Below are 14643 nucleotides of genomic sequence, written 5' to 3'. Positions count from 1 at the left end.
ATATATTTTAATGTGTACACCAGGCCAAGAAGAAATTTTTTTCATTTTAAAAGAATGTATTTTTGGTCATAGGCAATAAATAGGTGTCCCTGAGTATTTTGATAGTCTTCAGGAATATAGAGTAAACTCTTCACTATGTACAATTCATTAAAATTTAACATTAATGAGCATTTTATTATCCATAGTATGCTAAAAAGATAATGTTAAACATTTCAAATTCCCAGACTATGCTTTTAAATTTTAAAAAGTAACTTAATTATGCCTAGCACAGCTTCAGTATTAGGTGTATTTTATTATTTTACAATGCTTTAACAACTGGCAATTCCTATTATATAGATAACTTTGTAAAATGTTTCATTAACTATTTGATTTTTTAACTGCATAGAATAAAATAGTATACTGTAGCCTTTGCTCGTTTAGTTCAGTGGTTAGAGTGTACGCCTACGGACCAAAAGGTCTCGGTTTCGGTTCCTGGTCAAGGCCAGTACCTGGGTTGCAGGTTCGATCCCCGGCCCTGGTTGAGGCAGGTATAGGAGGCAACTAATTGATGTGTCTCTCTCACATCAATGTTTCTCTCTCCCTGCCATCCCTCCCTCCCACTCTCTCTAAAAAAAGAAAAAATAATAATAGTATACTGTATCAGGAAAGCTGAAAAAAATGCCCAGTGATTATGTCAGGGCCACCAGTTTTGGCTCAGACACATAAAAGCTGGTGTTTCTCCTTAGAATATAAGTAAATAATAGAGCTGCTATAACATCTATTTTATAACATTCTTACATTGTCTTCTGGCTCTTTGCTTTCTTATTAGTTAACCAGGTAAAAAAATGTGGTTAAAAAAATATTCTCAAGCAACTTTATCATAAAACACCTCTGATAATCATGTCAAATTAGGCATCTACATTCACTGTATAAATATCTATCTATAGATAGATAGATCTACACAGTGTCCTAAAAATGTATAAACACTTTGCATGATTATAAAGTCAGTATTTATTAACATAAGGCTCATTTTCAAAATTTAAAAGAATCTATAGAAATGAATAATTTTTTTATCAATGTCTGTTTTCAAACTGATGACCATTCTGGTCCAGGCACTGCTGGTAACTTGAAGGAATGGAATTGCAAACATCAAGGATCATTTCATTCGGTATTTGTATGCCCTCCATTTGCTGACTGTTGCTGGTTTTGTACTGTAAACTTTACCTAGTGGCACTTTAGGATAAATTTTCTTTGTTCAAAGCTTAGTCTGGCTTCACCCATTATTTCAAATCAGTTAAACCTGAAAAGGAGTGAAAGTTGAGTTATCAGCTGTCAAAGTGTGTAAACATTGTTTGGGACACCCTATACTTTGTTGCTGTATTTTGTTAATCCTCACCCCAGGACATTTTTTCCATTGATTTTTAGAGAAAGCGGAAGAGAGGGATGAAAGGACGGAGGGAGGGACGAAGGGAGGGAGGGATAAAGGGAGTGAGGGATGAAGGGAGAGAGAGACAGAGACAGACAGAAACATCAATGTGAGAGAGACACACCAATTGGCTGCCTCCTGCATGAGCCCCAACAGGGGCCTGGGATCAAACATGCAACCCAGTCACGTGACCTTGACCAGGAATCGAACCCACGACCCTTCGGTGGGTGGGCCGATGCTCTAACCACTGAGACTGAGCCACACTAGCCAGGACGCATTGTTCATTTTTCAAATTACATCCCAGTACTTAAGTTTTTCACCCCCTGGAAATTTCACATACATTTTTCTTCCTCATTCATATTAAGAAAAGCTAAGAGGGAGACAAGGAACCTATAAGCAAGCCTGTTTTACCGAAAGTCTCAAATATATTTCTTATAAGAGGTATTATTATAATGATGCTCTTTGGTATCTTGTATTTGTAATTTTAAAAATAAAAATAATTATGAAAAGTTATTATTGGCCAGTATAATGTTGCTTCAGCTTTTTTTTTAAGTTGAAAATATTCCTTGGCTTACCTGTTGCATGAAACAAACTAGCTTCTACTCTGTGGGGAACTCTTGGTGGAATTTTCATAGATGCACGAATCTGGTAAAAACTAAAGCAAAAGAGACAAAGAAGCCATTTTAAAAAACATATTTAAAATATGCAATGCCCCAATTACTATATATCTATACATACTAAAGTAATAAAGTTTGTCTGCTAATATCAGTCTCCCATAGTATTATTGGTGGAAAGTATAAGATCCACAGATCAAATATTAGAGTGGGATAAAACCCAAAGGGAAACCAGTATAATTAAAGATAAATGGGGAAAAAAAACAGAAGAAATATATATGGTATTTCTTACTTCAAATGAGATAATGTCATAGCAACCAGAGGAATTAATAAGGCATCTAAGAGTTTCACTTTCACTGCCTAATTTGATTTGTTTTTTCTTTTAAAAGGTAAGGATAAATTATTCTTAGGCATAATGTTGAAAAAAGAGAATTACAAATGTTTTTTAAAAATTGATTTCATACTATAAAAACCTATCCACTCAAGAAAATAAATCTACTCAGATATAACATTTTCTCTCTCTTCTCTACCTGCCTAAAGTTTTGGTACTGCTTAATCAGTTCTTTATCATGTAACAACAATGGTGGCAAATTTAACACTAAAAATATGAGCAGGGAAAGAACCATCACAAAACATGCACAAGAAATGTTTCCTCACATTCCTTTTCCATCTAATCCTTACTGGCTCTAATTCCAATGTTATTTGGTATGATATTTATTGATGTTATTTTAAAAATATCACAACAAAATATTACATAGGAATTACTTGAAAGTTTAAGTTTCTCATCTCAGTATCCTAAGTAATCATTTGATATATCAAAAAATAAACTACTAAAGACATTTTTATTTCCTAATATAAATATAAATTTAGGTAATTTATGTATGTTTATCTATCAGAGCTGACAGTTATTTAACATAACAGCCAAGCGCAAGCTCTAAGTTAACTAGAGTAAATGGCAGAAGTGGCGAGGACTCAAAAAGTAGCAAAGTATATTCTTGAGAATATTCTTACAAACAAACAAGAATATATCAAAAAACAGTAAGTCTCTAATCATTAGGTTTTTGAAAGATCAGTAACATAATATTCTTCAAAAGTCCTCAACGGATAAAGAAACCAGATTGTAGAATACAAGCAAATTAATAAAAGCAGCATTTATACATGCTATATTTATAATGGTTGACAATAAAAGAGAGTAATAATTTACTTAATCCTTATACCAAGGGTGGGGAACCTTTTTCTGCTAAGGGCCATTTGGATATTTATAACATCATTTGGAAGTCATACAAAATTATCAACTTAAAAGTTAGCTATGAAAAAAGCTCCTAGATTTATTGAATTTTGAATCCCACCTGTGGTTGCATTGGCAGGGCCAGACCAAATTATTTCGTGCGCCATTGAGGCTGGACGGTTCCCGCCCCAGCCTTATACCCAGTTCCAAACCCCCAATTATTTATAAACTACCTCTACTAGGATATGTTAAGGAGAATACCACAGGCCCAAAACTGAGTTACTTATACTAAAGCCCATCACAAGTAACCTAGACTTAATACTTCACCAAATTGCAGTTTCAACCTTTTCTAGGAATGTTATCATTAATTGGTCAGTCTGGAATCTTCTGGTCACTACCAATGAGGTAATCTGTCCAGCAGGCCCTCTCCATTCACCAAAGGAAGCTAAGGCAATCTGCCTGATAAGATCCCTTCTTTCCCCTAAGTAAGGTAACCTTGCTTGAAACAATCTTTTCTTTTCTAATAACTTTCTTGTCCCACCCAGTTCCTGCCTAAAAATGTGTTCTATATATTATACAGCTTCTGGGGCTCCTCTCTACATGATAGATGGAATACTGCATGATTCATAAATAGCTCAATAAAGCCAACTATATCTTTAAATTTTCTCAATTGAATTTTTATTCTTTAAAAAAAATTTAAAAAATATTTTTATTGATTTCAGTGAGAGGAAGGGAGAGGGAGAGAGAGAGAAACATCAATGATAAGTCACTGATCGGCTGCCTCCTGAATGCCCCCTACTGGGGATCAAGCCCAAAACCAGGGCATGTGCCCTGACTGGGAATCAAACAGTGACCTCCTGGTTCAATAGGTTGACTCTCAACCACTGAGACATATCAGCCAGGCTGAATTTTTATTCTTTAACTGATATCTCACTTCAAACCCAGCATAACAAAATGAACTAATCTTGAGTCCCACACCAGAAATCCTCTTCAACTTCATTACATATCTCAGTATTTCTAATACTGTCCAAGTAAAAGTGACTTAAAACTTCAGCATTATCTTTTAAATCCCACACTACAAATTCTAAATCTGCAAAATGTACAGCAATGAACTGCCTATTTCCAATTAAAAATATTTTGCCATGAGTCATCAGTACTATTTTCCTTTGTTGAGCTATTTCAAAGTAATCCTAGACATCATGCAAATCCATGCTTCTTCATATATATTATTAAATGTTTTTTCTGTCTCAACATCATCCTCCACATTGAATCAGCTGTTAAATCCTATTATTTATTCTCCAAAATGCCTCATAAAAATTAATTTTAAAAACACACACATTAAAGTGTGTGATAGATTGACTTTATAAATGTTTCCAATTTTTCCCCCATCCCTCCCCATCTGTATACACACCTCTTACAATGTTAACTTCCATGAAAAAGTGGAGTGTAGTTCACCACCCCTTAAATCTGGACTGGCTTTATGACTTGTTTTGGGGAATACAATGTGGGAGAGATGACAGTGTGCCAGTTCGAAGCCTAGGTCTTAAAAGGTCTTCTTAAATAGTTTCTTTCACTTTGGAAACCTGCCTCCTCCATGAGAATAAGCTGGAATATGAGAGGTCATAAACACAGCTAAGTCCATCAAGGTAAGGCCATTCTGCATCAGCCAGCACCCAGCCAACCTACCGGTTGACTGTGAATTCATGAGTGAGCCCAGTAAAGATCAGTCAAGCCAGCCCAGATCAGCAGAACCACTCAGCTGATCTATAGACTTGAGGCAAAAATAAATGTTTATTGTTGTGATGCCACTGAGGCTTTATGTTTGTTGTTAGCTGCATTACTGTGGCAATATATAACTAATACAGAAATTGGTACCTAACAAAAACTTAAAATATGTGGCATTGACTTGGGGGCCAAAGTAACAGTAATAGTTACAGAGGCAAGAAAAGTAATGAAAGTATAGGAGATTTAAAAAATGGTAACCCATGTTATGTAGTGATGAAACTTAAGTAAATGTGCTGTCAGCAATAACTTAGGAGAATTCAGACAATGTACTGAAGGAACTTTCGTACGTGAGCAAGTTAATTTCTAGGCAGAATGCTAAAAATGTCACTGGCTGCTCTTAGTTAAGTATAATAAGATTTTGCAAGACAGAGATAAGCTAAAGAAACAACTGGTCATTTTACAAGCAGAATATAGAGGGAAGAGAGAGAGACTAGGCTTTCTGGGTTGGAATATAAAACTGTTTATCTCACTTCCCTAAAGATTTTCAAAATAAAACGCAGTGATGGACATAGATCAAATCATGGGTGTGGCTATAAGTCCCTTTCCTAAGATCTCTAAATGAATTAAGGCAGTGTCTAAGTACACATTCTGTTTGACAAAAGGGTTATTAGGAAGTTTAAGGGCATGATCCCCCAAGAGTAGTGATTACATCTAGAGAGCAGTCATGCCATAAAAAACAATTGTGGGTGTAGTTTCATGGAATGGATTATATAAAAATATAGAAACCCATAAAGTTTTAAATTTTATTGGCCCAAAAGCCACTAGCCTAGACACCTTGTTTGGCCTTATAACTTGCTTAGCCAACAAAATGCAGTGGAAGTAACAAGTAGGCCAATTCAAGGGGCCTGGGCATCCTTTGCTCTTTCTTGGGCTCCTGCCTCTGCCATGAGAAGCCTAGGCTGTTCTGCTGAGGGATGAGAGACCATGTGGAGCAGAGCAGAGCACAGTTGTTTTATATTTTCAACAAGAGAGCAGAGCCGAGCCGAGCAAAAAACAAACAAATAAAAACAATGGAAGATTTCTCATTCTACTCCCATTCTTAGTACATACCTTCAGGTATCTAACTTGAGTTACTGCAAGCACCTCTAAACTATACCTTATGCTTCTATTTCCTATATACAACCAATCAACCATCAATCTAATATATCACAATCTTCATCAAGTTAGTAAGTGCTTATTGTAATGCGATAGTTTCATCCTTACTTGAAAACCATCAATAGCTACCCTAATCCCTGGTATAAACTCTTCTACAGACATTAAAAGCCTTTCACAACATAACTTGTCCTTTCTTTACTATCTTTTCTTCTGCAGTTCTTCTAGAGAATATCCAATCTCCTAAATATTCTTTAAAAGAACATGTTCATTCCCAGTTCCAAGACTTGATTCGTGCTGCTCTCTCCTACTAAAAGGGTCTTTCACTTTATCCTTTGCTTACTCAAGTCTTATTCATACTTTGATCCTATCCTTCCATAACGCCTTTCCTAACATAATAACCTAGATATTTTTCTATTTTTTCCTAGAGCACTTCCTACATATACTTATTGAATATTCGCCATTTTGTGTTCCTTCTTAGGTGCTTCATGTATATATCTGATTTTCCCCATTCACTATAAGCTTTTAAAAAGGAGAAATGAGTCTTCATTAAAGTTCTCTCAATGATTGGTATACATTTATAAACACATGTTAAATATATCCCTTATTATCATTATATCCATGTAGATAATTCTCAAATATGTATTTAAAAATAAATTCCAGCCCAGCCAGGCGTAGCTCAGCAGTTGAGTGTCGACCTAGGATCCAGGGGATCGGGGTTCGATTCCCGGTCAGGGCACATGCCCAGGTTGTGGGCTCACAGCCGATCAATGACTCTCTCATCGTTGATGTTTCTATCTCTCTCTCTCCCTCTCCCTCTCTCTGAAATCAATAAAGATATATTTTAAAAAAATAAAAAATAAAAATAAATTCCTCTGAGAAAATAATTACTTAAATATACCTCACTGTTTTCCTTATAATATACTGGAACAAAAGTAATTAATTAATTATAAATGAAAACTGTACATATTATCTTATGCAAAATACATAGTTTTCACATTAAAATACACACCCTCTCTGAAATAAATCCACATTGTAGAACTTGTTTAGCTCCACAGAGAATTCTACCATTGCTTGAACTTCAGTCATTTTTAATTTATATTCAGAAGACAAATCTGGTAACAGCACCTTGGAGGAAAAAAATCATGAGAAGCTCAACAACAAAAATGCCAACTTACAAAACCACTAACATTTAAACATATTTGAGTATCATATATAGGCAGGAAAGAAAAATAAAGCAATTTAGTTAAGTGTACCTAACTTAGAATAACCCAATGACATAGCACCAGAATATACACTTACTAAGTATACTTACTAATAATATATTTACTAAAATAGCACTGTATAATTTAAGATATATCCTGTTAGAATGCTTTTTCTAAGATTTGTTCGCCATTGTGGCATGTGATAATAAATAATACACCAAACTGCTAAAAGAAACTCTTGACTTTATCTATCATAAATAAAATAGTAACTTGTTAAGAAAAAATTAAGCTAATTATTCTCTTCTAGTTCTATATTGCACATAAAGGCAGTTCCAGAGTCAAAAGTGAAATAACATTTTTTAACCGCTACTTATATTCATGAAGGTTTTTCTCTGTTAGGTGAAGTTATTAAATGACTACTCATCTTTAAATTTCAAAAAGAAATCCCCCTCATTACAAAAGCCTGAAGTATTCATCTTCAAATGGGTTAAAATAATACAGACAAGCAAAAAAGAAAACATTCACAATTCTACTCACTGAAATACATACTTTGGTATATATTCTTCATGTGTGTACATTTGTACAATTTCTATAAAGGAGAGATCAAACCACATGTACATTCTATAACCCATTTATTTCACTTAATTTTTTTTTTTAATCCTCACCAGAGGATATGTTTTCATTGATGTCAATGAGAAAGGGAGAGGGGATGGAGAGAAAGAGAGAAATATCAAAGTGAGAGAGAAACGTTGATGGGTTGCCTCCTGTATACATTCCAACTGAGGACTGAATCTGCCATCTGGGTATGTGCCCTGACCAGGAGGAAATGAAATCTGCGACCTTTCGGTGTACAGGACAATGCTCTAAGAAACTGAGCCACACCAGCCAGGGTTCATTTAATCTTTTTGATGAACATCTATGTCAATAAATGTAGTTTTATAACATTATTTTTAATTGTTAACTATTATGCTGTGAATGTTATAATTTAAACAATCTCCTAATGGGTATTTTAGTGGTTTCCATCTTTTCACTACTTCAAAAAAGCACTGCAACAATCATCTTTATCGATATTATTTGCTTTAAAAAGCAATTCAGAGTAGGAAGTATTGAAAGACAATTCTCCAGCCTTGTGTTTCTGTATGTCTTGCAAGCAGAGACAATGACTGCCTTTGTTCCAGGCTATTTTTCAAGGATGTGGTTAGCGAAGCCTTAGGAAATCAGAGATAGATTTTATACTGGATCAAAGGGCAGATACGTTTACTGTCCCAAGTAATAGAGATTAGAGTGTCCCCCTGAGGCCTAAGTCAGGTAGGCTTATTGTCCAAAATGAAAGATTTGGGTACCCCTAGGTCAGGGTTCCTCTCCTAAGACACAACCCACTTATATGCAGGTATAGCCTGGTACTCTAGCTACTGCTCTTGCTATGAGTATAAACTATCCTTTTTGTTGATCCAGGAGTCTCATGTCTTCTAACCACATCTATGGCACTTGTGGCAGACTAAATGTTAACTTGAAAGTGGGATAAAATCTTAGACCCTTCGCAGTTCTTGAAATAGTTCTTCATAGAAATGTGACAAAGAATCTAATCTATTATGAATTAAATGCAAAAAAAATAAAATAAATAAAGGCATAGTCTTACCTCTGCTGATCAAAGCTTCATTTTAACATTATTAAATAACAAATCTTGTGCTTCCAGTTACTAATTCTTGTTAAAAATATATTGTTCCTCCTATGAGAAAGGAAAAACAACATCTCAAACAAAACAGTAAACATAAAAAAGTCCACTTTAAGGAAACCTATGCTTTGTTAGCTACTTAACATTCTCAATATACCTAAAAGATCTATATCCTCTATAAGGCTTAGGAATAAGTTTAAGAGATTTTGTTTTCATTCACAGTTTCACTGATATCAGTATTAACTATCGTATCATTGTCAAGGATCCACTTGTGCATACTTTAAAGCACAATAATAAATAGAAGACTATTTTCTTAGTTCAGTGGTTCAGAAATAAACTTCATGAATACACAAAACATTATAAACCTATTAATTTTTAAGATGCAGAACTCGTAATTTTTAAATAACTCCCTGGGTAGAGCAAATTCAAATGATTTCTGAATGAAATGTGTGTATGCTATGAGCTACCTAAAATATTTTGACAAAAAAGTTGCCTGGATATGCTATGGATAGTTTTTTCCAAACTCCAAATATTTATCACTTAGATTTAAAAAGATATTTTGCCCTTGACATAATTATTTTAGGTACTAAAAATGTTAGAATAATGACCACGTTCACTCTTTTTCACAGATATTTTCTTCTCTCCATCATAAATATGTAGACTGTACCACCTGCCATAATTGTTATTTTGAACCTTAATAATCATCAAAAAGAGTAAGTTACATACAGTTATAAATTGAGAACAATCAGCTAATGACATGTGGATTAGTCTTGTATCTATAACCCTGTTATCTGGTGTAATTCTGGCCACATAAGTTGGTTAAATCTGCATTGGTTGGTTCAGTCTAAATATCTGAGCTATGGTCCTATTTCTTGATTCGGTTTCCTTTTTGATTGGCTAAGGCCTTGACACCCTGCCTAGTCTGGTAAACTCCCTCTTGCAGAGGTTAAACATGCTAAGTCACTGGATTATATCCTGGTCTAAAACGGCCAAGCCACCTGTTACTTGTCTGACTCTGAAAATCACCACTACTCAGACGGCTTTAACCTTCTTTTTGTCTTCATAATTATTCACATGCACAACACACTTTCATCAGTGACATTTCATTTTAAAAAGTGATTCACAGTGAGGATGAGTTTATCAGAATCATTAAAGTAGAGGAGACATGTAAAGTAGAAAAAAAAATCACTGGTTTAGAAACTTTTGCTCCCACTCCTTAGTCATCCAAATGAACTCCTGAGGGCCAGTCATATGCTATACTGCAGAAATTATAGAAATACTTAAGAATAAAGTACTAAATTCTTCTCTTCTGGGGAGAGGAGAAGAGGGAGATCTTCAAAGGAAAGACAATGGGAATAGCTTGATTGACAAACTTTTTTAAAAGCTCTGTTTCCCTCTTGATACCAAATACAGATCAAATAACAGTATCAAATAGAAACCAGACACTCAGAACTTTTTGGAGCACCTACTCTTACACCAGTAACTTTAACTATGTTATTGTATTTAATTATCATAAAAATCTGGAAGAACTATTATTACTCCATTTTACAGGTGACCAAACTAAGGATCAAAATGTTTATATAATTTATCCAAGGTCACAGTAAGGAAATAATATAAAAGGACAAAAACCTCAAATGTATAAAACTCTACAATTTATATTTACACTTGCACATTTCTAAAGCCTACACCTGAATTGTTATACCAAACAAATTCAATGATCATCAAGCCATAAGGTAAATATACCCATAATAAAACAAAAACTAAAATCAGAATGCAACAATGAAAAAAACTGCACTTGATAAATTACTATAGTTAATTTTCCATTTAATTAACATTATTCCCTAACTGAAATCTTCTATTTCTCAAATCCCACACCAACAAACACCATATCTAAGAGGCAACCAAATGATGCTTCTCTCTCTCTCCCCTGCTCTCTAAAAATCAACAAACATGTCCTCCAGTGAAGAGTAAAAAATAAATAAGTAAAATAAAGGCATTGTTCTTTCCTAATTTCTTTAAAAATCGGGGTTTAAACAGTTGTTGTCTAATAAAAGAGAAACATATTACTAGTAATGTTAGAACTAACATTTAGATTAAGAGGTAAGCACTCTCAAAACAGAACACTATTAATTTTGGATAACTGTGTTAATATAATAGAAAATCCATAGAAAAAATTATTTTTAAACATAATGTAGAAAAAAAATTTAGGAACTTCTGAGAGCATTTCCATGGTTTACTCAGTACATAAGAATGAAGTAAAGGAACAAAAAATAACTTTTATGAGACACTTAATGAAAACTACCTCTGACATTATATGGAAAACAGGATCTAATTTATTAAAAGCAGTTCATATACATTTTTCAGGGATACATCTATGCCATAAAACAAACCTGCCAGTAACATAATACAGAGTGCCTTTGAATATATCATGTTATTATATACCTTAAAAAAAACCAGGATAGCCCAAAGTAACAAAAACTAGTTACTCCTTTTACTCCATCTACTACCTAGTTCCAGGATCTGCGCAGCATTCATTAAAATACTTGGTCTTATTAGTTATCTCAACAAAGAAAAAAGCTCAGAACAAGAACAAAAAGAGTTACATTCCTCTCTCTGAAAAATATTCTAAGAAACAATTTCTTAATTGCCTATGCTTTCTTTAGTCTACAATTAACTTTGGTATCAGACAGACTTAGATTCTAATTCAGACTCTCTAAGCCTAAATTTTCTCAAAAAGAAATAATATTTGTAATTGCTAGGTCAAAAGGTAAGGCTTAAAACGATTATATATATACAAATTTATACAAAGCATTAAGAATGGCAGTTGGTGCTCAATAAATTGTTGATATGTTTTACTTTACCTCAAATTTTATATATATATATATATATATATATATATATATATATACCCATTTGAGGCTTCACACCCTCAAATTTTAAATTAATTTCATTCAAGAAAATGTCTATTCAAAATGATGCAACTCAACTAAACAGGCTATTATTATAAGTTTCCATTGCATGGCTTAAAAATATTTTCATTTATAGGCCATAGCACTTTAAGGGGAGAAGAGCAGGCCTCTAATTAAGATGTTGGAAAAAAACAGAAAACAAAACAATACAAAAAAAACAAGACAGTGAATATTTCAACTCTCCAATTTGAACAATTTTCTGATTTCATTCCTCATTGACATTTCTCTAGCTCCCCCTGCCTGAAGGACTATTTCAGAACTCCTTTACCAAACTGGGGCCCTTGGCAAGCATTACATTATATAATTATCATACTTTGACATAAAATAGTTATAAGATTACAGAAAAGGACTGGTGACAACCTACAGTCTAATCTTATCTGCCTGAGGAAAGTAACTAATTTTCAGTCTTAAAGTAGGAGTGAGTAAGAATGAGAGTGGTTTTAAAATCTGGGTTTTTCAATTCCAAAAGACAAAAGTAATGGCAAAGGCTTCCATTTAAGGTATTAAATTGTGACTACCAAAAAGCCCTTACTTTGCTGCTTTGACATTTACAGTTAACAGTAAGTATTTCCAATTGAAGCCAATAACTTACTGGCAACTTGGAGACATCAAAGAGCAGGTGTCAGAGATAGCACTGCTCTAAAAACAATCATGAATGAGGCAGCTGCATCCTATATGGCAACTTCAAGGGGATTTCAATAAGGAATACTTCTAGTTCAGAATATATTAAGAACTGTAGCAAAAGGACATTTAATAAAACTTAACAACATAATACTATCAATAGCGGAACTCTATATAAGAACATAATTTAGAAAAACTTTCTATATTATAGATGGTTGAAGAGACCTAATCTCACAAAAGGCAATATGCTATATTTTTCTCAGAATACTCTCTTGGCTGAGATAGTTCATAAAAACTGTTTCATCAAAACAAGAACCACCTAAGGGGTTATTCAAGTAGGAGACATCTCTTAATGGTGTATGCCTGATACCTTTATATTCTCATTAAGAAAAAAAGGGCTAATTTTTATTAAATTTAGCACATCATAGGTAACCAAGTATGTACCTGTTAAAAAACAGAAATCTTTAAAAATAAAATAGTAAAAACCCCTGCAGAATTGTTTCACTCTATTCCTTCTGAAAATTCTAGACCTGACTAACAACTTGTGCTTCATAACTTTTCTGAGAAACCACTGGGCCCATTATGAATGCTTTCTTCTTTAACACCATTCTGCTTATTTTTATTCATTTCTAAACCTACTTCCTGACAATCAACTCAAGAGGAAAAAAAAAACACCACTACTCACTTTAGATCTGTATACTCCCATCTCCATCCATTTCTTTAAATATACATGTACATATCACAACACTACCTTTTAAGCAGTTTTTCCTCAATACCTAGAATCAAAGCAAAGGAAATCCTTGTCTTCTCTATCCTCTAAACAATCCCCATTCTCAAGGATCTATTAACTACAGTAAACAAAGCTAAAATATAAGACAGGATAAACTTTGTAGGTAACCAAAGATATAATTTTTACATTTTCAGTGTCAAATCCTGATGCACAAAGGGCAATAGTTGTTCTATATACTGAATGCTGTAGCATCTATTTCACTGTATATGAACATTAATCTAATCTAGTCCACAGTTCACAGCATTCTACTAGGCTTTTCACAGAAATCTGAAATTTAAAAAAAAAATCTAAATTCCAGTGATTTGGGATTTAAGCATTAAATTACACACTACTACACTGTCTAAAAGAGATAAAATTAAATACTTACATAGCAATTTTTGTCTGTGGTGGCCCTAAGCATGTTTAAATGATTAAGGCTTAGTCTACTACTGAGAGATTACTGGGTGGCCACTTTTTTTATCCACATATTACAGGTAGAGAGACCAAGTCATAGAAGTTAAGTGGCTTTTACAAGCTAATGTCATGAGTCATCATAAGAGCTTAGATCTTCTGACTTCTAGTCCTGTACCTGCTATCAACCATGAATCCTTATTTTAATTTCTATAAGCACAGAATCAACTCATTCAAAAATACCTACAAGAATTTGTAAGCATTTACTTTTTTAATGAATAGGTTCCTAAAAATAAAAGACTTGCCTTTGAAAGGCAGGAAAGCTTCCTTCAGAAGAAGCAGTTATCTATTTGCATTGAAAAAATCATTTTTAAAAATCTTAAAAGCTGAGTTCATAACCTTGTACCACACACACAATAAGTGCTGGTTCTTCCAAAAGAGGTGTGGCTTAATGACATCAGATCCAAAACTGTATCTCCCTCTATCTTTACCTCTATTATCACTTCAAATAAGGAACTACACTTTGTAGCCCTGATGTTCCCCTTTGTATAACAGAAACCAAAAAATTTAACTCCTACCTGATACAGACAACATAGGGAAGAATTTACTGTTTGTGGACAGCCTTGAGATTCCGGAAATACATACTCCAGTTGATCTTCAGCTCCAGAATAAAGGCAAACTTAACTGAAAGCAACTGCTTCAGCAGATGCCCTCAAAATAAGACACCATATCATGATTTACATAGTGACAAGTTTTACGGAAGCCAAATCTCAATCACAAGGAGATGGGGAACAACTTCCAAAACTGTTTAAAAAGTTCTTTTGCCCAATTAAAAATTTTAATACTTGCGTTCTCACATTTCTCTTTCA

General features: G+C 33.8%; 1 protein-coding gene across 5 annotated transcripts in view; it reads right to left on the bottom strand.

The window, feature by feature from the left end:
- FAM135A (family with sequence similarity 135 member A) overlaps positions 1 to 9058 on the bottom strand; it is a 75867-nt gene extending 66809 nt beyond the window's left edge. For all 5 annotated transcript variants that reach the window (XM_081141390.1, XM_081141391.1, XM_081141392.1 and 2 more), the window contains exons 1-3: positions 8969 to 9058; positions 7137 to 7252; positions 1981 to 2060 (exon numbers count right to left, since the gene is read on the bottom strand). In XM_081141390.1, coding sequence (XP_080997516.1) covers positions 1981 to 2060; positions 7137 to 7213 — 157 coding nt within the window. In that variant the 5' untranslated portion in view covers positions 7214 to 7252; positions 8969 to 9058. The remainder of the gene's footprint in view (positions 1 to 1980; positions 2061 to 7136; positions 7253 to 8968) is intronic.
- Positions 9059 to 14643: the final 5585 nt, after the last annotated feature.

This window comes from Miniopterus schreibersii (genome assembly GCF_964146895.1).
Source record: "Miniopterus schreibersii genome assembly, chromosome: 6".
In the NCBI taxonomy this organism is placed as follows: Eukaryota; Metazoa; Chordata; class Mammalia; order Chiroptera; family Miniopteridae; genus Miniopterus; species Miniopterus schreibersii.
This window is presented reverse-complemented; position numbering and strand designations above follow the sequence as displayed.